This window comes from Hypanus sabinus, chromosome 6 (genome assembly GCF_030144855.1).
Source record: "Hypanus sabinus isolate sHypSab1 chromosome 6, sHypSab1.hap1, whole genome shotgun sequence".
NCBI classification, from domain to species: domain Eukaryota; kingdom Metazoa; phylum Chordata; class Chondrichthyes; order Myliobatiformes; family Dasyatidae; genus Hypanus; species Hypanus sabinus.
The window spans coordinates 159,374,561-159,400,620 of NC_082711.1; the positions used below are offsets into that span (position 1 = coordinate 159,374,561).

The following is a 26,060-nucleotide window of genomic DNA, read 5'->3' on the forward strand; positions in this document are numbered from 1 at the left end:
TTGTGACTTGAGTTCAAGTGACTGATGTTGTCACTCAACATATCAAACATGGTCACAGGTATAGGCAATTAATGGTTTCTGTTTACTTACCATATTTGTGTACTCAGAGACAGACCTAACATTAACTTTGGGTGTCTGGCTCTCAGTCTTCAGAAGCTTTTAGACTATTTGTGCAAATTGCTTTGTTTAACAAAGGTGTTTGAACATTCAGAGGTGTTTCCCTTGCAACTGAAAGAAGACACTGTCAACCCAAAATGTTAAAGTGAACGATGTCATTCTAACGATTGAAATTGTATTGAATCACCTGCTGTTATAAAAATGTGATGTTCGTTTTGGGTTTGAGAGCCCCTACTAAGAGCCTCCATAAGAATGCCTGCTTTAAGACTTCTATATCACCAGCTTCACTGTCTCTTCAGTGACTTCCATCACAGTCACAAGGCAAATTGCCCAAATAAAAAAATACTGAGAACTTGAGTTGTGAAGAGTCCTTGAAATTGAGTCTGTAGGCTGTAGAATCAGTTTGGAGCAGCGGTGGATGAAGTGATCCACACTAGTTCAGGAGCCCGAGGGTTGTAGGGTAATAACTGTTCCTGAACCTGGTGGTGAGGGACCCAAGGCTTCTATACCTCTTGTGCAGTGGTGGTAGTGAGAAGACAGCATGGTCTGGATGATGGGGATCATTGATGATGGATGCTTCTTTCTTGTGGCAGCGCTCCATGTAGAAGTGCTCAGTGGGGAGGGTTTGCCTGTGATGGACTGGGATGTATCCACCACCTTCTGCAGACTTTTCCGTTCTCGGACATTGGTGTTTCCATACAAGGCTGTGATGCATACCCTCCACTATGCATCTTGAAAAAGTTCTTGGTGACATGCCGAATCTTCAAGTAGAAGTGCTATTGTGTCTTCTTTGAGATGGTACTTATGTGCTGGTCCGAGGACAGATCCTCTAGCATAGTAACACGAAGGAATTTTATCGATTTATTTATTTATTGATTGATTGATGCACATTGCAGAGTAGGCCCTTCTGCCCCTTCAAGTCTTGCCGCCTAGCAATCCCTCGATTTAATCCCAGCCTAATCATGGGGTAATTTACAACGAGCAATTAACCGTGTGTGAGAGGAAATCAGAGAACGTGGGGGAAATCCACCCAGTCCTGAGAAAAACATTCGAACTCCATACAGGCAACAGCGGGAATTGAACCTGGGTTTCCTGTGCTGTAAAGCATTGTGCTAACCACTATGCTACAATGTCGCTACTGACCCTCTCCACCTCATGAGGGCAGGCTCATGGACATCCTGCTTCTTCCTCCTGTAGTCCATTATCAGCTCTTTGGTTTTGCTGATGCTGGATGAGAGGCAGTGAAAGGTGAATGGCACCATCCGACAGATTTTCAATCTTCTCTTAAATGCAAATTTAGCACTGCCTTTGATTCAGCCAACAACAACAGTGTCGTCGGCAAACTTCACCGCACGATCATAGGTATAAAGCAAATAGAGCAGGAGGGGCTAGGCGTATGGCCTTGTGATGCACCTGTGCTGATGCTGATTGTGGAGAAGATGCTGTGGCCAATCCGAACTGAATGGGGTCTGCAAGTGAGGAAATCGAGGATCTGGTCACACAGGGAGGTAGTGGCCCAGGTCTCGGAGCTTAGTTTTATCTTATCTCTGAGTGTTTTCCACTCGTCTCTTTCCCATTTATCTTTTATGTACCCTTAGAGTCTAATTTAAGATTTTCCTTGATCCTTACAATGAAATCAAGACTTTAAATGTTATTCTACCCAATCACTTCCACGACCTCCAAATACTCCCCTCAATTATATTTACTTCCACAACGGACTCATAGTAAAACCAAACTTCGTGGCAACATGACATGCTCATTCTGTCACCTGCACAGACTTTAGCAAATGCTGGGCTTCCCATCTTTACACAGAACCTCAGAAAGACAACATTTACATCACTAAATCCAGCTTTCATAGATCTATATTTAGATGGAAAGAGTTGGGACTTGTTTACATTGCCTGCTGCGTTTCTCCTAATTCTCTCTCTTACCCACCTCAACTGAGTTACCGATCATGAGGCGTGCACACACCCTTTCATCTTCGCTTGCCACCAGAAGAGTTCAACAGTCACCCAACCTGCGCTGCAGTTTCTAAATGGCAAAATCACAGGCAGTTAAATGCATATTTACAGGAATGTGCAACTCTTTAATGTTATGGGGTGATCATCCATGTGCCAATCTGCAGCAGTAGTAACATCATTGGGTACTAATCTGTCAGGTTTAGGGGAAGGGGGAGGGTTGGCAGCGGTTTGCCCCCATCTTGTGCATGCCTTCAGCTTCACATGTAGCTAGCTGTACATTCTACTCAGTGCAAAGCACCTACTCTCTCTGAAGAGCATCTTAACTGCTTGCTGACCTCAGAAGGCTGAGGAGCTTTCTCACCAGACAATTCTGATATTCTTACCACAATTTCATCTACTTAAGAGGACAGCAAAAGCCTCTCCTGCTTTTCGAAGTCTGTAACTGCGCACTAACCTCTGCTTTCATACAGAGACCCACATGCTGATCTGATGACTTTCAGATTCAGAAAGATTTGCTCCTAAGTCGCTCTCTTTTCTTCCAGACACCAGCTGACAACAGCTGGACTTTTTCCACTGCAAATAAAATCCAAATTAAATGGAAGGCAGGTTATAAGTGGCTTCAAAGAACAAATGTTAAGTGCTGGTTTCTTGCAGTGACAAATCCCTTATTTTACTGGGTCTGTGACATTGTTAAAATAAGAGAACAGGGATAGTTCATGCTATTAAGGAATGGATTCTACAAAGAGACTGGGAGAGGGCGTAGTTTCTGTGTTGGGACAGTAAACTGATAGACCAGATGGTGTCCTATGAATTTTACTTCATTATTCCAAAGATTATTTCAAAGATTATTATTCCAGTGATATTAATACAGGATGAACAATAGACAGTGGTATGATCAAGGCTACAAGGTTGAAAGTTAGCCCTGCATCCCCTTTAACTTCACTGTAATTGATAGTAAATGCATGGGGAAAATTTTTTAATAAGCTGTCAGATAAGACCATAAGACCTAAGTGCAGAATTGGGCCATTCAGCCCCTCTTGTCTGCTCTGCCCTTCCATCATGGCTGATTTATTATTTGTCTCAATCACATTCTCCTGCTTTCTTCCCATAACCATTGACACCCTTACTGATTAATAACCTATCAACCTCCATTTTAAATATACCCAATGACTTGCCAATGATATTCCACAGGTTCACCAACCTCTGGCTAAAGAAATTCATCCTAATTTCAGTTCTAAGGCTGTCCACCCCAGTCCTAAACTGTCCCACTATAGAAAACATCCCCTCCACATTCACTCCATCTAGGCCTTTCAGTATGTAGTAGATTTCAATGAGATCCCCCTAAGTACAAGCCCAGAGCCATCAAACACTCCTCATATGTTAACCCTTTCTTTCACGGGATCATTGTCATGAACCTCCTCGGGACCCTTTCTTAGAACAGGGGCCCAAAATTGCTCACAGTACTCCAAGTACAGTCTGACCAATGCCTTATAAAGACTCAGAATCACGTCCTTGCTTTTATAGCTATTAACATGGAGGGAACAGCTCCCATAATGTCTCATAATCAAAAATACCTTTATCTTAAAATGAAGCAAGTATATTTTAGAGATAATACATACTATTGAACATGACCCAGTCTAGGCTATGTCCGCTCCACAGGTACTTAATATGTGCATTAAGTGCTTCAACTGTGGTGCTCTAATTACAAATGAAAGACCTTTCACTTATACTCAAACTCTGTTTTCCAGAAACTGTGAGAGAAGTAGCATGTGAAAAAGGTGAACTTGTAGCGGTGTGCTACATGCAGCGCTATTTGTGAGCCGGTTCGAATGCGCTAGGAAGTGGTTTCGCCACAAATTGATCTTAACACAGAGCTGACTGCCACAAGCATTGTATGGGAAAAAGGAAGGTCGTCGAAACTGGGATACCTATTTGGGATCGTAAATGTATCGTGGGATTCTGAATTCTAAGTGTTTTATGTTCTTAATGACAGTTCTCTTGTTGAAAAGGCAGCTCAGCCATCCAGACTAATGGTTCAGGTAATATTAACAAATATGTCGATGACTATTTTCTGCTCAATTTAAATCTACGTTGCATTAAAGATTTTTGCTTCTCCAAGTCCTGTTCTCTTGAAAAATAAACAACAGTGAAGGAGAAGCTGGACAGCGATTACACAATGATTGATCTCCTTTGAGGCTATTTGTTGCTCACAATCGCTATTGTACAACCAAGCTCTTGATCAACCAGAAACATGTCTACAACTACATCACTAAAGAGGTCTTAAATCCTTACTTCACAACGGCAAGCACAGGCTAACTATTGAATAATACACCTCAGTGGTCTTCAGACACCATCACCCTTGATCAAATTACTCTCTGACCACTGGCTTTTTCGTAACATTGGATTTTCATCAATATAATTTGGAACTGAATGAAGATTTTTTTCCAGTTCCTCAGCTGGAAAGTAGAAAAATATCAAGCGAAGTTGAGCGTACTGTCAAATGCTCAAGTGGACTGAGGTGCAGGTACAGTAAAAAATACTTTTTCGCAGCAGCATCACAAGCACTTAAATCAAGACAACGCAGAATACATGAAAGAGCACTTTATTCTTATCATACAAGTGGCCTCCAAGAGGACCACAACTTTGTCATGGTTCAGAGGCTTGCATGCCTCAATAACCTAGAGAGCTATGCTGGCTGGAGTTAGGGCTTGGTGAGGTCACCCATGCCAAACAGGTCAAAGGGTAGAGGACAGACTAAGAGTGGTCCACTGGTCCTCCAGGTTTGGGGGTTCAGCTCAGGGCTAACAGCCCTAACTGGTAAAACAGAATTGTTACAGAAACAGCAATGAAGAATCCTTCTACATCCGAGTACTCTTGAGTCCCCACCCGGGACTTTCATGAGTGACAGTAGTGAAAATCGAGAGGAAGCCCTGAAACACCGCCAGAGGCGGAGGAACTTCATAGCTGCCCTAAACACCAGTGCCGTAACATTAAGTAAGTAACAAGACAGTGAAAAGAAAAGGCTATGCAAAACAAGACATTAGTGTAACAAAACACAGAGACAAGACCATGGTAGTGCAAGAGGTGGACTGTAATGTTCTGTTGCTGAGGTAGGATCAGGATTATGAACGTCAATTCAAAAACTTGATAGTTATAGACAATAGACGCAGAAGTAGACCATTCGGCCCCTCGAGTCTGCACCGCCATTCTGAGATCATGGCTGATCATTCACTATCAATACCCAGTCCCTGCCTTGTCCCCGTATCCCTTGATTCCCCTATCCATCAGATATCTATCTAGCTCCTTCTTGAAAGCATCCAGAGAATTGGCCTCCACCGTCTTCCGAGGCAGTGCATTCCACACCTCCACAACTCTCTGGGAGAAGAAGCTCTTCCTCAACTCTGTTTTAAATAACTGACCTCTTATTCTCAATCCATGCCCTCTGGTACTGGACTCTCCCATCATCTGGAACATATTTCCTGCCTCAATCCTATCAAATCCTTTAATCATCTTAAACGTTCCAATCAGATCCCCTCTCAATCTCCTCAATTCCAGCGTGTCCAAGCCCAATCTCTCCAATCTCTCTGCGTAAGACAGCCCTGCCATCCCAGGAATCAACCTAGTGAATCTACGCTGCACTTCCTCAATTGCCAGAATGTCCTTCCTTAAACCTGGAGACCAAAACTGTACATAATATTCCAGGTGTGGTCTCACCAGGGCCCTGTACAAATGCAAAAGGACATCCTTGCTCTTGTACTCAATTCCCCTTGTAACAAAGGCCAACATTCCATTTGCCCTCTTCACTGCCTGTTGCACTTGCTCATTCACCTTCATTGACTGGTGAACTAGGACTCCTAGGTCTCTTTGCATTTCCCCCTTACCTAACTCTACACCATTCAGACAATACTCTGCCCTCTTGTTCCTGCTTCCAAAGTGGATAACTTCACATTTATTCACATTGAATGACATCTGCCAAGTAACTCCCACTCACCCAGCCTATCCAAGTCTCCCTGTATTCTCCTAATGTCCTCTTCGCATGTCACAGTGCCACCCAGTTTAGTATCGTCAGCAAACTTGCTGATATAGTTTTCAATGCCCTCATCTAAATCATTGACATAAATCGTAAAGAGCTGTGGTCCCAATACAGAGCCCTGTGGTACCCCACTAGTCACCTCCAGCCAGTCCGAGAAACACCCATTCACTGCTACCCTTTGCTTTCTATCTGCCAACCAGTTTTCTATCCATGTTGAAACCCTGCCCCCAATGCCATGAGCTCTGATTTTACTCACCAATCTCCTATGTGGCACCTTATTGAATGCCTTCTGAAAATCTAGGTACACAACATCCACTGGCTTACCCTCGTCTAACATCCTTGTTACACCCTCCAAAAACTCCAACAGATTAGTCAAGCATGATTTGCCCTTGGTAAATCCATGCTGGCTCGGCCTAATCCTATTTCTGCCATCAAGATGTGCCACTATTTCGTCCTTTATAATGGACTCAAGCATCTTCCCCACGACTGACGTTAGGCTAACAGGGCGATAGTTCTCCGTTTTCTCCTTCCCTCCCTTCTTGAAAAGTGGGTTAACATTAGCCACTCTCCAATCTTCAGGAACTGATCCTGAATCTAAGGAACATTGGAAAATGATTACCAATGCATCCGCAATTTCCTGAGCCACCTCTTTTAGAACCCTCGGATGCAGACCATGTGGACCCAGGGATTTATTAGCCTTCAGTCCTACCAGTCTACTCATCACAGTTTCTTTCCTAATGTCAATCTGTCTCAATTCCTCTGATATCTTATGACCCTGGCCCATCCATACATCTGGGAGATTGCTTGTGTCCTCCCTGGTGAAGACAGATCTAACGTACGAATTAAATTCTGTTGCCATTTCCCTGTTTCCCATAACAATTTCTCCCAATTCATTCTTCAAGGGGCCAACATTGTTCTTAACTATCTTCTTTCTCTTCACATAGCTAAAAAAGCTTTTGCTATCCCCTTTTATATTCCTGGCTAGACTGAGCTCATACCTGATTTTTTTCTCTCCATATTGCTTTTTTAGTTAAGATCTGCTGTTCCTTAAAACTTTCCCAATCATCTGTATTCCCACTCATCTTAGCCCTGTCATACTTCTTTTTCTTTAATGCTATACAATCTCTGACTTCCTTTGTCAACCACTGTGGCCCCTTCCCCCTCTTTGAATCCTTCCTTCTCATTGGAATGAACTGCTTTTGCATCTTTTGTATTATGCCCAAGAATATCTGCCACTGCTGATACACTGTCTTTCCTGCCAGGGCATCCGCCCATTTAACTTTGGCCAGCTCTTCCCTCATGGCTCCGTAGTCTCCTTTATTTAATTGCAACATTGACACCTCTGATCTGCTCTTATCCCTCTCAAATTGTAGATAAAAACTTATCATGTTATGATCACTACTTCCTAATGGCTCCTTTACTTCAAGATCACTTATCAATTCCTGTTCATTACACATCACCAAGTCCAAAATAGCCTCGTTCCTGGTTGGCTCAAGCACAAGCTGTTCCAAAAATACATCCCTTAGACACTCCACAAACTCCCTATCCTGGGGTCCAGCACCTACCTGATTCTCCCAGTCCACCTGCATGTTGAAATCTCCCATAACGACTGCATTACCTTTAGCACATGCCAATGTTAACTCCCTAATCAACTTGTACCCAATATCCACGCTACTGTTTGGGGGCCTGTACACAACACCCATTAGGGTCTTTTTACCCTTACTGTTCCTCAGCTCAATCCACACAGACTCTACTTCCCCTGTTCCCAAGTCACCTCTTGCTAAGGACTGAATCTCATTCCTCACCAACAGGGCCACCCCACCCCCTCTTCCCATATTTCTGTCTCTACGATAGCACATATACCCTGGTACACTCAATTCCCAGGCCTGATCCCCTTGCAGCCATGTCTCCGTTATCCCAACAATATCGTAGTTCCCCATTTTCATCTGAGCTTCAAGCTCATCTGTCTTATTTCTGACACTACGCGCATTCAAGTATAGAATTCTTAGCCCATTCCTCCTCTCTTTGCTTAAAACACTGTCTACTGTACCTAACCCAGCTCCTTGAACTTCCATTGGGCTAATTGCACCCTGAATTTTGATGACCTTCTCAAGATCACCCAAACCTTCTACACATTTAACCCCATGCTCCTTCTGACCAACCCTCTGGATCTGGATCCCTGTCCCCTGCACATCTAGTTTAAACCCCCCCGAGCAGCACTGGCAAACACTCCTGCAAGAATGTTAGTATCCCTCCGGTTCAGATGTAGACCGTCCCTTCGAAACAGATCCCAATGTCCCTGGAACAAAGACCAATTATCCAAAAACCTGAACCCTTCCTTCCTGCACCATGCTCTCAGCCTCGTATTAATGTGCATAATCATTCTATTCTTCACCTCACTCGCACGTGGCACAGGTAGCAATCCCGAGATTGTCACCCTGGAGGTCCTGCCTTTCAGCTTCACTCCTAACTCCCTGAACTCTCTATGCAGGACCCCCTCACTCACCTTACCTACATCGCTGGTCCCTACATGGACCACTACATCTGGGTTCATGCCCTCGTTCTCAAGAATAGCCTGCACCCGATCTGAGATGTCCCGGACCCTGGCACCAGGGAGGCAACATACCATCCGAGACTCCCGATCTGCCCCACAAAATCTCCTATCTGCCCCCCTAACTATAGAATCCCCTAAAACTATCGCTCTCTTCTCTTCCCTCCTCCCCTTTCTAGTTGAGGGTTCAACCTCTGTGCCAGAGGCAGGACCACTACAACTCATTCCTGGTAGGTCATCCCCATCAACAGTATCCAGTATGGTATACTTATTGTTAATGGGAATGGCCGCAGGGGTGCTCTGCTCTCTCTGCCTGCTCCCCCTGCCTCTCTGGACCGTCACCCACTTGCCTACTTCTTGGTTTTTTGGCGTGACTACCTCCTGATAACTATCTATCTCTGCCTCTGCCTCCCGAATGATCCGTAGTTCATCCAGCTCCAGCTCAAACTCCCTAACTCGGGCTGATAGGAGCTGCAGCTGGACGCACCTCTTGCAGGTGTGGTCATCAGGGACAACTGTGTTGACCCTGATTCCCACATACTGCATACGGAGCACACCACTGCTCTGACTGTCTCCCCCATACCTGAACTGGATTAATAGAATAAGTCTAAAAAGCACCTAGCGACCTTACCTTCTTCCCCTCAGCGAGCAATCACACAGGCTTACCGAAGTCCCCTTACGCCAAAGCCCAGGACTCTGCTTCCACGGACTCCGCTGCCCGCTCTGAAAAGAAGTCCTGCCTTTTAAAGTGCGCGCTCGACGCTGACGTCACTCGCGCCTGCGCAGTTCCCCCTCCTCCACAGGTATTGACCAGGTAGGCTTAAATCCTACCTACACGGTCGAATTCTCTGAGTAGACTGGCAGGACTGAAGGCTAATAAATCCCCGGGTCCACATGGTCTGCATCCGAGGGTTCTAAAAGAGGTGGCTCAGGAAATTGCGGATGCATTGGTAATCATTTTCCAATGTTCCTTAGATTCAGGATCAGTTCCTGAAGATTGGAGAGTGGCTAATGTTGTCCCACTTTTCAAGAAGGGAGGGAAGGAGAAAACGGAGAACTATCGCCCTGTTAGCCTAACGTCAGTCGTGGGGAAGATGCTTGAGTCCATTATTAAGGACGAAATAGTGGCACATCTTAATGGCAGAAATAGGATTAGGCCGAGCCAGCATGGATTTACCAAGGGCAAATCATGCTTGACTAATCTGTTGGAGTTTTTTGAGGGTGTAACAAGGATGTTAGACGAGGGTAAGCCAGTGGATGTTGTGTACCTAGATTTTCAGAAGGCATTCAATAAGGTGCCACATAGGAGATTGGTGAGTAAAATCAGAGCTCATGGCATTGGGGGCAGGGTTTCAACATGGATAGAAAACTGGTTGGCAGATAGAAAGCAAAGGGTAGCAGTGAATGGGTGTTTCTCGGACTGGCTGGAGGTGACTAGTGGGGTACCACAGGGCTCTGTATTGGGACCACAGCTCTTTACGATTTATGTCAATGATTTAGATGAGGGCATTGAAAACTATATCAGCAAGTTTGCTGACGATACTAAACTGGGTGGCAGTGTGACATGCGAAGAGGACGTTAGGAGAATACAGGGAGACTTGGATAGGCTGAGTGAGTGGGCAGATACTTGGCAGATGTCATTCAATGTGAATAAATGTGAAGTTATCCACTTTGGAAGCTGGAACAAGAGGGCAGAGTATTGTCTGAATGGTGTCGAGTTAGGTAAGGGAGAAATGCAAAGAGACCTAGGAGTCCTAGTTCACCAGTCAATGAAGGTGAATGAGCAAGTGCAACAGGCAGTGAAGAGGGCAAATGGAATGTTGGCCTTTGTTACAAGGGGAATTGAGTACAAGAGCAAGGATGTTCTTTTGCATTTGTACAGGGCCCTGGTGAGACCACACCTGGAATATTGTGTACAGTTTTGGTCTCCAGGTTTAAGGAAGGACATTCTGGCAATTGAGGAAGTGCAGCGTAGATTCACTAGGTTGATTCCTGGGATGGCAGGGCTGTCTTACGCAGAGAGATTGGAGAGATTGGGCTTGTACACGCTGGAATTGAGGAGATTGAGAGGGGATCTGATTGAAACATTTAAGATAATTAAAGGATTTGATAGGATTGAGGCAGGAAATATGTTCCAGATGATGGGAGAGTCCAGTACCAGAGGGCATGGATTGAGAATAAGAGGTCAGTTATTTAAAACAGAGTTGAGGAAGAGCTTCTTCTCCCAGAGAGTTGTGGAGGTGTGGAATGCACTGCCTCGGAAGACGGTGGAGGCCAATTCTCTGGATGCTTTCAAGAAGGAGCTGGATAGATATCTGATGGATAGGGGAATCAAGGGATATGGGGACAAGGCAGGGACTGGGTATTGATAGTGAATGATCAGCCATGATCTCAGAATGGCGGTGCAGACTCGAGGGGCCAAATGGTCTACTTCTGCACCTATTGTCTATTGATTCAAATTGTTGTAGGAAAGCAGCCGCTCCTGAAGCCATGGTATTTATTAAATGTTACTCTTTGACCCTAGCCTGTAGAGACTTGACATTAGAGGTGTTACAGAAGTGCAGAAAGCAACTGAGGCTGAGAATGCAAATGCAAACCATACACATGTCCACGTAAAGATACCCAGAAACATTTTGAGCGGAAAGGCGTGAGAAATGTACCTGATGCACTTCTGAGGAATAGGGGTACAAGATCTGGTGTTACGGAATCACACACTCAGTGTCCACTTTATTAGATACACCTGCACGTCACTGTAAATATCATGTGGCAGCAACTTAATTCTTAAAAGCATGCAGATTTGGTCAAGCAGTTTAGTAGACAAAACACCGGATGGAGAAGGAATGTGATCTAACTTGCTTTGACCATGGAATGATTGTTAGTGCCTGATGGGTTGGTTTGAGCAGTTCAGGAACTGCTGGACTCTGGGGTTTACATGCACGACAATTTCTAGAGCTTACAGACAATAGTGTGAAAAAACAAAAAACAAAAAACCCACGCATTCCATGAGGAGGGGCAGTTCTGTGGGCAAAAAACCCTTTGCTAATGAGAGAGGTCAGAGCAGAATGGCCATACTGATTCATGCTGACAGGAAGGTGACAGAAACTCAAATAACCACACGTTACAACAGTGGTGTGCAGAACAGCATCTCTGAATGCACAACACATCGAAGCCTGAACTGGATAGGCTACAGCTGAAGTCCACAAAAATAATAAAAGTAGCCACTTTATTATGTTTGTGGTCCCTTGGCACCTCTGATTTCTGAATTTTCTCCCCCTTTACTCCTTCTTCCCTACACTATATTCCAGTAATCTAAGTCCCTGCTTCCCCCACACTACCTGACCCCCTAAACCTATCTTCCTATTGTTCCCGAACATGACCACAAAGCACATTTACAAGTCACACTTACATGAGACGTGTGGCAACAGAGTGGGCTATGTGGAATGGGGAAAGCAATGAGCACTGAGTAGGAAGAGGACACCCTATTCAGCAAGACAAAAGAACAAGAAGACTGCTCACCATTCAATATGATCATTGTAAGGCTTAACTGTTGTGTGCCACTCCCCATGCACTCGGTCTAGTGTGTTCCTGAGTCTATTAAATATTCATCCATCTCCACTTTAAGTACGTCTAATAATCTGGCAAGAGGGTGACTTCCACCCATAAAAAGCTTCAAGAGAGAATGGAAATGAAAACAGAAAAAAAAAGATGTAATATATTTTAGAAAATGCAGTCTTTCAGAGCTCCATAGTAAAGTAACAGTTAGCGAGACACTATTACAGCTCAGGGTGACAGAGTTTAGAGTTCAATTGTAATGCCATCTGTAAGGAGTCTGTGTGCCCTCCTAGGTTTCCTCCAGGTGCTCCGGTTTCCTCCCACAGTCCTAAGAGGTTCTGGTTAGTAGGTTAATTGGTCATTTTAAATTGTCCTATGATTAGGCTACGGTTAATTGGGCGTTGCTGGGCAGCGCAGCTCGAAGGGCCAAAAGAACCTATTCTGCAATGTATCTCAATAAATGAAAGTCTTGTCAACTGCATTGGCTTGGGTCCCTAATTCTTTGTTGTCAGAATGAGGAGACAGTTCTTTACTATTCCATTGAAAAGGAAGGGAATTGCAGCACATGTCCTTTGTTGGGAATTTAAAGGTACAAAAAACAGTAGAATTATTCTACACAGCCACTAGCATACCCTGCTCTGGCTATGACATCTGGATGAGGATCACAATGCAAATGGGACTCTCCATAAAGGCGAGTCTGGCAAGTTAAATGAGCTTTGAAAGTAACAAGAAGTTGACCTGTTACGAGTTTCACTTCACAAAATTCCAAAATAGAAACTGATCTAATTTCCCTTGTCTAGTAATTCTATTTTGACTAGATGGTACCCAATTTGTCTAAATGTATTCTTATTTCCAATAATAAGAGTTCTGACTCCACGGTAAACCCCAACAGATATTTTCAGTGATAAGGACAACAGTAAAAGTATTTTTTAAGGTGTTTTTGTATGGTTCTAGACTCCAAATTTATCTCACAGCCTTTGCAGGGCATTGTTAGAAAAAGATTTCTGGCTATGATTCCATCTTGATATACTGCATGTCATTTACTCTAATAATTCATCTCTTTCTTATATCCTCTCACTTAACCATCCCCTCAGTCTCTGCTACTTTTGCTGTGTCAAGGTGGCATATGATTGAGGATTTAACCTTTCTCCAGTTAAAGCACTTAGCACCGGCCACTCCCTGAAATGATAAAGCTGTTAAGATGGAGAATAAAGCTCCTTCTACTTTGCCCAATTTCTTCACATCTGAAGCACTCCCCTACTGCAGTGTGAATTATCTCAGCAATCAGACCGTGGATTTTCAGAGACTGCTAACCAATGAAAATCAGGAATGAACTTCAGGCAGTTTTTATGCAGTAGGTGAATGCTGAGTAGGTAATCGGTTAAATCCATTTACACACCAGTAACCTCATCAAGTAACAAAACCTAGTACTGAACTACGGAAGAAGATGGTACTTAACTATGGATGAAGTTCTGGTTAGATTCATAGATGGGGTTACAGTATTAAAAACAACAATCAAAGATTAAACTTACTTGAACTACCAAGAGCAACCACAAGTGATGTGTTGGCACTCTGCTTTTTTAAAAAAAAGAATTTAAAACTAGTTTTGCCCTGCATGTTGCCCAAGCAAAGTTTTGGCCCTATTAGTAATTCCGTGGGGTCAGAGCAGCTAATGCACTTTGCCCTTTCTGTCATTAACATAAAGGACACTTGGAATGGCCAACCAAGAAAAAACTTCCAGGCAGTCACATCTACCCTGCAGTTTGCCCAGATTTGGAATCATGAGACACTGGCTTTTGAAACCCACTGAACACAATACGAAAACTACTTTTGCCCTGGGTCACAGTTACAGAGTTGCATTCTTCTCCCTGGGCAGCACCCCAGGTTCAAGGATGTGCTTCACTGTGTCAAGATTAGCAGTGGCAACCTCTTCCCACAGTGCTTCATAAATTCCTTTTCTACAGTTTGGCTAATCAATACATAGATTAAGATATCCCATAAGAATTGCAGTTTTCTTCAAACATGCCCAAGATATTTTGCTGTTTATCCTCTGAACTATTAAGCCATCATACTTTGAGGGCCTACAGACGAATCCCAGCCTTATCTTTCTTCACTTGCTTTCATGATTTCAGCCAAAATTGATTCTATATTCTACATTAATATCCACTTTTTCTATATCATGGTTCAACAGTGCTCCAACATATTCCTTTTTGAATAAGGCTATTCCACTTCCTTTAACTTTTGACCTGTTCAAAAGCCATACTCAGCTATAATCAGACCAGGTAGCCCTTCTCTTCTTGCTACTTCTGGGCGAGGGAACTGATGAATTCCCTAGCTTTCCAGCAGTACACACAGAATGCCTGAGGAACTCACAAAGTCAGGCACCATCTATGGAGGGGAATAAACCATCAATGTTGCAGTCTCACAGCCCAAAACATCCCCTCCATAGGTGCTGCCTGACTTGGTGAGTTCCTTCAACATTTCGTGTGTGTTGACGGAAGACAAGCCAGCAGCCTAAGCCATTCTTTTTAACCCATATTGATCACCTGAAGCTTCCAATAAAGGCGCTACCTTTCATGGAGACAAGGCTCAATGTTTTACAGTGGCATTGATACCAGTCACTGAACAGCACACTTGGCTAGTAATCATGACATCCATTGGAAAGGCTGTGCTTTGAAATATTCTGCTGCATGGCTGCCTCGCAAGTCACAGGCACGTCATTTTAATCAATATTTTTCTTTTATGCCACATGTAATACTTGACAAGTGCAATTTTAAAAAGCAGTAGAAATCTGATGCAAATTCTGATAAGTTACCATATTAAACAGGAAAGGATTTCTGTATTTTTTTTGGTCTTAAATGAAGTGTCTCTTCTAATCTGTCACTCCTGTATTGATCTGCCCTACCGCTTTCTTTTTTGTCATCCTCATTACTACATAAAGAAATCATTCTCTTCTTTCCAACTGAAGGCAAATGTTCAAGGACTGCATCTGCCAATTTCTCGGTTTGGCCCGCTGAATTCTGAAATTGGTTCTCTGTTACAGTTGGAGGATAAACATAAAGGAGTCTTTGGAAGGAACAAATTTGCCATCACAAGAGCATCTCAATGAACTGGAGTAGCTTTCTCAGATCTTTGGGGGTGCCTGCCTCTCATACCACTCAGCAGGCTTCAGATTGATCCCTGTCACAACCAATCGTGTCAAAGCCCATTTTGGGTTGCCTCTTGAAGCAGGCAAAGGCCTGTTATCATCAGTTCAGTAAAAGATCAATCCAGCACAGAATGAGAACATAATCAGCCATTGATTGATCCGAGCTCCTTCAGAGACTGCTAAATTTCCCTTGTGAATGCTTTTCAAAGTGTTAAAGGTCGAGTTGACAGGATTTTTCATTTTTCTGCTAAAAATGTGTTTGTACATTTATTTCAAAATATAAAAAAATTTGCTAAAATTCTTAGAAATAGAGGTAATTCTAGTAACAGAATAAAAAATAATACCTGAACTAAATGACTGTATATTTTCATGCTATCGAATATGCCAGCCAACAGGAGACTAAAATATGAACTTGTGTGATTCTGTGCAGACATTATAATATTACAAAACAACAAAAACAGATGGAAAAAAGTAAAAGAGCAATCATGTATATTCTAAAATGATGAATGCATGCATTACAGCAGTAAATTTGAAATACAGGGGTACAGTACTGCTCTAAAGCTAGAATGAAGGATTTAAACACAGACAGGGATTAACTTTATCTTTGGAAAAGCAAAGTAAATTTACTTATTTATTTATTGCGATATGGTGCAGAATAGGCCCTTCAAGCCGTGCTGCCTAGTACAAGCAGTGTAAGCCAGGAAATCAACAGATGAAGTAAGGTTGTTTGGCAAGAGGAAATCTGCAGATGCTGGAAATCCGAGCAACACACAAAAAATGCTGAAGAAACTCAGCAGGACGGGCAGCATCTAGGAACAGAGTACAGTGCAGTCGACGTTTTCGGCTGAAATGTCGACTGTACTCCTTTCCTAGATGCTGCGTGGCCTGCTGAGTTCTTCCAGCATTTTGTGGATGTAGTAATATCTTTTATACCCTATTACCTTGAGTTTAAAAAACAACTTTCAGTGATGAAGAAATACACTTTTATATTACAATTGCATGACTGATTTCAAACAGCACTCTCACTTGCTGCTGGTTAAATACTACATTGGTCAGCCTTGGAGATCTGTAATATTATGGCCCTATAAATCTGCTTAGTGAATTAAATGCTCATTGTTTGGCAAGGTAGACGTGGCTTGTGGTCCCACATGACCCTGTGCTACTGGTATTCATCTTGCAAAGCTCATGAGATCCACGTAGATTCACACCAAACAGTTCATTTAAATGGAGCAGGAAGGTGCGCTACCAAGACCCAAACAAACCAAATAAAACACACACCTCTGTACTGGGTATAGGTATCAATACAAAAACACCACTTAAACTCCTGCTTGTAAATCAGGCACCATAATGGAAATACTCAAATGTATCATCACTTGCACGCATGTACATTCATGATATATACAAATCACTGTTGATACCACTTTGATAGATGAATCACAGTATACAGGAGCGAGACAGGACGTCTAGTTGAGTGCTGCCACAACAACTTCTCCGTCAATGTCAATACAACTAAAGAGCTGACTGTTAACTTTATGGGTGGCATGGTAGTGTAGTGGTTAGCGCAACGCTTTACAGCACAGACAACCTGGGTTCAATTCCCACCATAGCCTGTAAGGAATTTGTACGTTTTCCCTGTAACCGTGTGGGTCTCTTTTAGGTGCTCCAGTTCCTCACACAGTCCAAAGACATACCGGTTAGTAGGTTAATTGGTCCTTACAAATTGTCCCATAATTAGGCTTGGACTAAATCAGGAGATTGCTGGGCAGCGTAGCTCAAAGGGCCAGAAGAGTGTATTCTGCACTGTATATCAATAAATAAGTGAATGAATGAATGTAGGGGATGGGGGGGAGGGGAGGTGGATATCAACAGTGGAGAGTCAACAGCTTGAAATTCCTGGGTGATGACATATCATATTCAAGCACGCAGGGATACAAGAAGCTGCACAGAATAGTGGACAGCCCAAACCAGAGACACATCCCCCTCTACCACTGGTAATGTCTACAGGAAGTTCAGCCTCAAGAAAGCAATGTCCAAAGATCCCACCGTCCAGGCCATGGCATCTTCTTACAGCTACCACTGGACAGAACAGACAGAAGCCAGAAGTCCCACACCTCCACGTTGAAAAACAGTTATTTTCCTTCAACCACACGGTTCTTGAATGAACCTGCACAACCTTAATCGCTAACTTAATACACCAAAACTATGATCACTTTGATCACTCTGCACTAAAATTAACATTTTTTTTGTTTTTAGTTGCGTTCCTTCTTGTAAAATGTGTGAATAATAATGATTAATTCATCTTTTTTCTCGTGAATGATGCTTCCATGATGCAATGCACCCGTCACGCTGTTACAACTAAGCTTTCACTGCATTTGTGCATGCATGCCCTTGTTCATGACAATACACTCGACTTTGACCATTAGTTTATTGAAAACTGAAGATACTGAAGGCAGCTCCATTTCCTTACGTCGATTGAGAAATTCTTACATTAAAATCCTTATATTTTATTTTCTTTCTCTCTCCCCCCCCCCCATTGTTCAGATAGCTTCTAATCTTGCCTTAAGTCACTTGCTGATGCTTCCTGAACAAGCGGCTGTTCTCCATGTGCACGGAGCACACTGAATCTCAAAATATTACAATCCAGCAACCTCTGGTGCAGTGGTTCCCAATGTGGGGCGTACGCCCCACAGGGGGAAAATTTGATTTTTAAGGGGGGCAATTTGAGAATGAGTTATTAACAGTAAATTTTTTCTAGTAAGTCTGTGTGAGTATGAGTGTGTGTGTGAGTTAATACATATGTGTATATACGGTATGCATATATAAAAATACCTGTGTGTATGTACATGTGTAATTGCATATGTACTGTATATATAGTGTATCACCATCGTTACAACCATCAAATGGCTTTCATAATTAAATTAATGAATTGACTGATGTAGGAAGGAACGAATGAACAAGTCCAAACGCGTACGAAACTCGTACGAGGTCGCGCCAATGCTGCTTTTTGCAGTAGCTTTCGGTTCTTGGTGGTGTGAAGGTGTGTTCATTGCGTCATCTCTTTTAAACGGTGTATCTGTCTTTGTATGCTGTAGAAACGAATCTGCATCATTTTATTTATTTCTTCTTATTATTTTAATATCACTTAATGTTCTTTTTTATACAATTTTTAAATAATTTCTTCCTCAGAACTTTAACAGTCCTTTGGTTCTTTTATTTTTCTCTTTCATGAATGCCATGTTCTTTGGAAGCTTGTTTAAACCAAGTTAATGGTCTTTTATGCTTCCTCCAGGTGAATAGGAGTTCACTTTTTGAATAATAAGAATTATATATCACCACAGGGGGCATCAGGATTTTAGAGGTGATTAGGTGGGGCATGGCCAAAAAAAGGTTGGGAACCACTGCTCTAGTGGAAGAGCTGGTTTTATCCCCTTTCCTCTGGGGGAGGGTAGAGTCCAATACTGTTCTTAAAATCATTCCCATTGGCATGATCTAATTCACTTAAGAACTCTGGCCTATACTACATGTTTAGGTGCACTACATATGATACAAACCATATATAACAGTGTCTGTTCTATATATAATGGGTGAAATTAATTTTTATGAGCTAAAGGATTGAATCTTATCCAAGAATGATTACAGATCATTATTCTGACTCGCTGCATATTCAACAAGCATTCGCAAAGAGACCATAAGTCTTGCACAATTAGGTCAAGCTTTATTCCACTAGGCATCGAGGCCACTTTTATTTAATTTCTTATGTTCTGTAGAAGATTTAGGCTTCAAACAGGTGATAAGACTACTTTTTAGTTTGTGACGGCCTGATCTTATTTAGTCCAATGCCACGGAGTTTGAAACATTCATTAGAGCGTTCCAAGAGCGTAAATGATTTTCCTAGAGCAAAAATTGAACTACTCAATGAACTCAGCGGATCAAGAGGAAATCGAACATATGACATTTTGGACCATCACCCTGCATCAGTTCAGAATCAGAATTAATATCACCAGCATACATTGTGAAATTTGTCTTCGCAGCAGTACAATGTAGTACATAATAGAGAGAAAACCATGAATTACAGTACGCACAGTATACACACACAAACACACATATATATATATATATTTAAATTAAATAAGTGGCACGGAAATAAAAATAAAAAAAATTAGTAAAGAGGTACAGTTCATATATTCAATTTCCACTCAGAAATTAGATGGCAGAGGGTGTGCCTTCAGGATCCTGTACCTCCTTCCTGATAGCAGCAGCGAGAACAGGGCACATCCAGGGTGATGGGGGTCCTTAATGTTGCCTTTTTGAGGCATTGCTCAGGGTTTTTCAGCTCCACACCCAGACCCCTTGCCCTGAACCTTAGAGGCTGCCTGATACCCAAAGATCAAGTCTGTATTTCCTCAACTGACTTGGACCCTCACCCATTTGTCTGGGTGAACTATTCCCTGTCCACTCTGACCTCTAACAGATAACTCCATCCACAACTTCAGCCCAAATAATTTCTTCTTATGAAGGCAGAGAGGTGCGAGCCCACAAGTAGAATCCATTTGATCGTATATGAGATTTAGGCTTTGTGTGGCCTAAAATTTCATTGCTGGGGAAGGGAAGCAGACTTGCACTTTTAAAACCATGTGGCTTCCTTTACAAGAGGCTATGCATTTTCCAGCACAGTCGACCCTCCATATCCGTGGGTTCTGCATCCGCGGATTGAAAATATTCGGGAAAAAATTCCAGAAAGTTCCAAAAAGCGAAACTTGAATTTGCTGCACACCGAGCACTATGCTGAATCCAAGCGAATGAAGTGATGTGCAGGCAGACCCTGCTATGGCCTCCCACCATTTCACAGATCCTCAGTCTCTCTCCAGTACTTGTCGTTTGAGCATCATTCACCTCGCATCTCGTTCGTTTGCTACTTGTGCTGTGAGCGAGAGGAAGGAGTTTAAGGCTAGTAAGGGATGGCTGGCTAGCTATGTAAAGTGCTACAGCCTCAAGAACTTAAAAATTACTGGAGAATCGGCATCGGCTGATGCCGAGGCAGCATCAGCATTCCCAGAAAAGCTACGATGGTTGTGTCTGCACTGAACATGTACAGACTTTTTTTTTGTCATTATTTCCTAAACAATACAGTATAACAACTATTTACATTGTATTAGGTATTATAAGTAATCTAGAGATGATTTAGAGTGTACAGGAGGATGTGCGTAGGTTATATGCAAATACTACACCATTTTATATAAGGGACTTGAGCATCCTCTGATTTTAGTATCCGCGGGGGGTTCAGGAACTAATCCCCCACAGATACCGAGGGACGACTGTACTACCATCTCCGACATTGAATGGCCAATGGAAGTGTTTTCATGCTTAAATGATTAGTAGGGAAACCCAAGTTTTCAATTTCTCAACCCTATGCTATTTAATTATTCACTGCAGATCCAAGCACAACAACACACCTCTTCCCCTCAACCTCTACAACCTTTGGAAATCTCTACATTCCTTTATATCTGGCAATTTGATTGCATCCAAATGTTCATCACTGACAGCCATTTCTTCCAGCTCTAAAACTCCCTTTTCCCCTTCACGAAACCTCTTAAAAGACACACAAAATGCTGGAGGAACTCAGTAGGTCAGAGAACCTGAGGCCTCAACTGCTTATTTCTCTCGGGCAAGAAAGCAACAGACGATGCTTTCGACCGAGGCCATTCATTTATTGGTCCTCTGTCTTAATCTCACATAACGTGCTTCAACATTAAATTTTTGTTTGCTCACACTTTTAAAAAGACTAAACAAATAAAATCTACTGTTGTAATTCTCCATGCTGAAAATTCCCGTTCATCTTTATTTTAACAAGTTACCTGTGTAGAATTTTTGCAAGATGTCTCGCAACAGACACCATTGCCCTCATTCTTTCAGGAGTTAAATGACTGTGAAATTCTCTTTAATAACCAGCGAGGCTGAAGTGTGCGGCATAAGACAAATGGAGTCGACACAGCTTCTGCTGGTGTCAGCAGGAACCTCAGCCTAACTGCTTGTTTGTGGCAAATGGGGTGAAGTAAACATCAAAGACCAGTGATCCAGAATAACCAAGAATTTGAAAAAAAAATTTTAAATTAGCCATAAAAATAAAATTATGCAATGCTTTGTGTGAGACGGTATCCGCAAAGCTCCAAAAGCCACTCTCCTTCCATTAGGCTGTGTTTTTAACAATCAAATTCTTTGTTGAGCACAATTATGACTCATCCAATTGAGGTCTTTATCAACAGCTTTTATGCTTCTTCAGATACAAGTTGCTCAAAGTGACAAGCTCGTTTGCTTGCTTAGAGCTCAAACTGTAGTTTGAAAGGACAGCTATCATTTTTGAAGCATTTTGCTTTCAATAAGTGTTCAAAGTAAATAAACAAAAAAAAACAACCCATCAATTCACCAAGGCATTGTGCAGAATGCATCCTTTAACACGTTGCTAAAAATGTAACCTCCTGTTCGCTCAGAATACGTAGCACAGAAATAGACTATTCAGCTCAAACAGTTCACATCAGCCATTATACTCCACATGCTCTCTTCCATCCTTCCCCATACAATTATCTGCAAAGCGCTTTATCCCCATCTACCTCATGCATTTATCAGGCTCCATCTTAAACACATCTACTTTAATCACCTCAACCAGTCCCCATGTAAGTGAGTTCTACATTCTAACCACCGAATAAGGAACTTTCTTCTGAATGATTTCTTGCTGACCATCCTGTATCGATGGCCTTATCAAAAGTTCAAAGTAAATGTTATATCAAAGTACATACACGTTACCACATACAACCTGAGACTTGTTTTCCTGTGGGCATACTCTGCAAATCTACAGAACAGCAACTATGTAAGAGGATCAGTGAAAGATCAACCAGAGTGCAGAAGACGACAAACAACGCAGATATAAATAAATAGCAAAAATGGGGCAACTGAGTGTACTTATCCCCTTGTATTCAAGAGCTTGATCGTTGAGGGGTAGAAAGCGTTCTTGAACCTGGTGGTGCCAGGCTGAGGCTCTTGTTCCTTCTAACTGATGACAGCAGTGAGAAGAGAATATGGCCTAGGTGGCAAGGATCTCTGGGCCCCAGTCTGTTCTCCCGTTATGTGGAAGCCCCCAACCCGATTAATCTTGGGTCTATGCCCACTTAAGAGTGAAAAGGCACCACCTTTTCTTTCTTTTCTATCTGCTTAACCTTGAGTTTATTTGGTAAATATTTTACGCACTCTTTCCAACACCTCTACATCTTTTTCAAAAAACAGTCAGAACTATAAATGGTTAAATTCCTCATGGAAAAGGTTAAAGCAAAATGCAGATTATACAGAATCGTCCTTTCAATGTACTCTTATGATTGAAACCTGCAGCCTTCCTGACTTACTGGGCTCAATAACTCAGTGGCTGTAACTAAAAGGAGCACTTGATCTCACCCATATTGCCGGGGAAAGGAGTGGGTTAAGGCCAGGAGCTGCCATTTAAAAGCAAGAGGAGAATCAAAAAGTGACATTAGGGTCCCAGTCACCCATCAATTAAACCCAGCAGCTGCTCTGCAAGCATCACCATTCTCATTTCTTTTTATTTTGGACAGGGACAGTGGTGTTCTAAAAGGCAAAAGGGATGCTCAAAAGTGAAGCAAAGTAAATTGATTGGGCAGTAAAAAAAATTAATTGCCTGTTAATTTAGATTTGGTAACCATGACAGTAGATCATACAGATCACAATCTCATAAATGAGCTCAAGTTGAGCCCCGAGGCCTGTAACCTCCAGGCTGTAATCAAATTAAACTGTGAGAGACTGATTTAAAATAATAAATAAATAAAAGCTACAGTGCATTAATGATTCGCAGAACAAATTTAAATACGAGACCAGCCATCCATATTAAGGCACTTCACAGGTTCAAAGCATTCATCTTTACAAAACTTGGCTGGTGTAGGGGGATGGGGGGGGGGCTTTGGAAAGGAGGTTGACAGAAATTAAACTGCACCTACCCAAGCGCTCGGCCAGGTTCATGTACACAGGGTCCACCCTTCGCATTGTTTTCACCAAGTCTTTTTTCCGGAATTTGATCTCTACTGTCCCCTCTGGCTCCAGTACACCACCTCTGATAAGTAAAACCCATTTACAGGCTAATTAAGCATGCAATTATTCAGGACATAAATTAAAAGTCATAACATCTCAGCATATTCTTTAAAAAAAAATACACCACTATAGTTTGGATCTCAATAAATAAAGACGTCACTCTTAGTTCTGCGCCGGGGGTTTGAGGTGCACTGCTTCCTTTTCCAAGTACCTTAGCTGCCCCCGGTCTTAGAAACGTGAAAATATTATTATTTCATAAGATTTAAAGGGCAATAATTAGTGGCAATTTCTGTTCAGTTTAAACTATACTCACAAAGGTTCACTGTCCTCTACAGAGGGCAAGAAGGACAGTGTTCTAAAATAAAACAGGTAACTGTACTTGATTAAAGGAAGGCCTAAATTAAAGTTACCCCACCCCAAAAAATCCATATTCATGGCCTTAAATGGCAGAAGACTATCTGCCCCTGAAATGCATATTTTGAGTTTTACTACAGAGACACTGTGGTCATGTGACGATTTGACAGGGGAATGCTTTCGTCATTATAGATGGGAGGAGAGTAAAATGAAGTTGGGGGTGAAGTTCAGATCAAAACAGGTTTCCATACAGGGATTTTGTTGGATGTGGGAGGAAACTGCAAATAAAAAAGGCAAAAATCGCTCTGACTGCCTCATATTGTTTCAGTATCCTTGAGGATCAATATCGAGAGCTTTAGCAAGCGTGCATTGTGCCTCAAGTTACAAAGTCTTTGTGTAGGTGTGGTGGATCCAAAGCAATATAAAACAGGTCATGAACAGGCCAACTTGAGAGCGGTTCACTGAGATCGTTGGTTACAAAACTGAACTATCCACAATGTAATACAATGTAAAAAATGTAAAGGCAAAAACAATTATGGTTAATTCCGAGAGATTTAAATTTGCTAGTATAATGTGGTGAAAGCATATAAGGCCAGTGTTCCTCATTATGTGGAGACATTCTGTGAAGTCAAACTGAATGAGCTTAATCCCAGGAGACTAACTTGAATTTAGTGATCCTTTCACAAAATATCCAGACTATAGATTTGCAGGAAACTTCCACAGAGGGATAGAGAATGCAAAGAACATTTATGGAACTGAAGTGAGAACTGTAACTTCCCCCTTCTCCCTCTCCTTGTAGCGTTGACCATGTGAAGGTACTGTCTTAAGTGCCCATTCTTCATATGATGCGTCTGTGGAAAATCAATTTTTGCTTTAGAAAGCTCCACATGAAATAAAAATGACTAATCCATAAGGGAAAAACTTCTCATTTCTTGGACTTCTGCTGTTCAGCAGCAATATTTTGTAAAAGCCTGAATCCCTGTCAATAAAAACAGCTGTAGTCATCTGCAATCAACTGAGTAACATCAGCGAGCTGGGAGAGTTATATGTTTTTTCAGTTCTCAGCTTCATATTGAGCAAAAGGTTGGTTTTAGTCAGGTTTTGAGACACTGAATTAATTGCCTATGGTTAAAAAAACACTTCAGCACACACCAGTCTATGTCTTCATTAGATATTCGTTTTAAGTGGGCGATGGGTAATGAAAGAGTTAACTAACATCATGGACAGAGACTATTTCTGTACCTGCTTTCCTTGTCTGCGTACATCTCCATGTGCCTGGGGTTGATGGTGGTGTCAATGACGACCCAGGAGCCACCTCTCAGCTCTGCATTTGGGGGGATGTACACAAGCACAGGCTGACTGTACTCCCGCAACCCATCCACAATGTACGCACCAAACTTTAGCACTTGATCATACATGTCTGGAGGGGAAGAACAGAATGGTTAATTTCACAGGGATTCGCATCCTATCAAACCACTCATGCTGAGACAACGACCCTAGTGTTAATTTCTGGTAAATTTCACGGCTGATTTCTTACTGTCGTGGGTCACTGCTGGCCTGCCTCACTAAACCCTAGCATATGGATACCCCCCAACTAAATATTCAGTGAGTTTTATAATTTAATTTTGCATTATCTTGATAATCTTTCCAGCTACATAAAAATGTGCAGAAGACCAATCCAAACGTATCTGTATGTGCTTTTTATCCAACTTGAATTGGACCTCCTAGGTCGTCTAGTAAAGAGTTTTTGCTAATGTCAATTTTCAGCATAGCGAGAACTGCGTCTAATCTTTTCCTACTCATTACACACGATTTCTGAGATGTTTTACCCACCATCCAATTGACTCCTTGCCGTGTGTGTTCAGTGAAGAATGGTGTAATTGTTTATTTTCTTCCTCCCTCCACAGCATTGCAACCCCCCTCTCATCCCCATGAATAATCAAAGTGGTGCGAAGGGAGAACGTTCACGCACACATCACAACATTCACTGACATGGAGTTATTGTGCCAAACAGTCTCACAGAGCGGACCCTTGCAATGTCTGTGCTTTATTTGCTGAAACTGTATAAAGGGACTTAAAGGCACATTATCATCAGTTTCCTTGAAAGAGCCTCCTGCACACTTTGAAGTATAAAATAGGGTTTCAACAAAAATGCTTCTGAAGCATTAATAGAATGATTTATTAAACGTTTACTGTATCCGTCTCATAACCTTGTATCAATGTGTTGTCTCTCTAATGGGGCATTTTTATATA

At 42.2% G+C, this 26,060-nt stretch overlaps 2 protein-coding genes across 2 annotated transcripts in view; one reads left to right on the plus strand and one right to left on the minus strand.

The window, feature by feature from the left end:
* Window positions 1-26,060, plus strand: part of aatf (apoptosis antagonizing transcription factor) — a 177,325-nt gene that overhangs the window by 129,193 nt on the left and 22,072 nt on the right. The window lies entirely within an intron of this gene.
* acaca (acetyl-CoA carboxylase alpha) overlaps window positions 1-26,060 on the minus strand; it is a 286,714-nt gene that overhangs the window by 22,525 nt on the left and 238,129 nt on the right. The window contains exons 50-51 of the mRNA XM_059973293.1: window positions 25,050-25,227; window positions 23,363-23,475 (exon numbers count right to left, since the gene is read on the minus strand). Of these exons, the coding sequence (XP_059829276.1) occupies window positions 23,363-23,475; window positions 25,050-25,227 (291 nt within the window). The remainder of the gene's footprint in view (window positions 1-23,362; window positions 23,476-25,049; window positions 25,228-26,060) is intronic.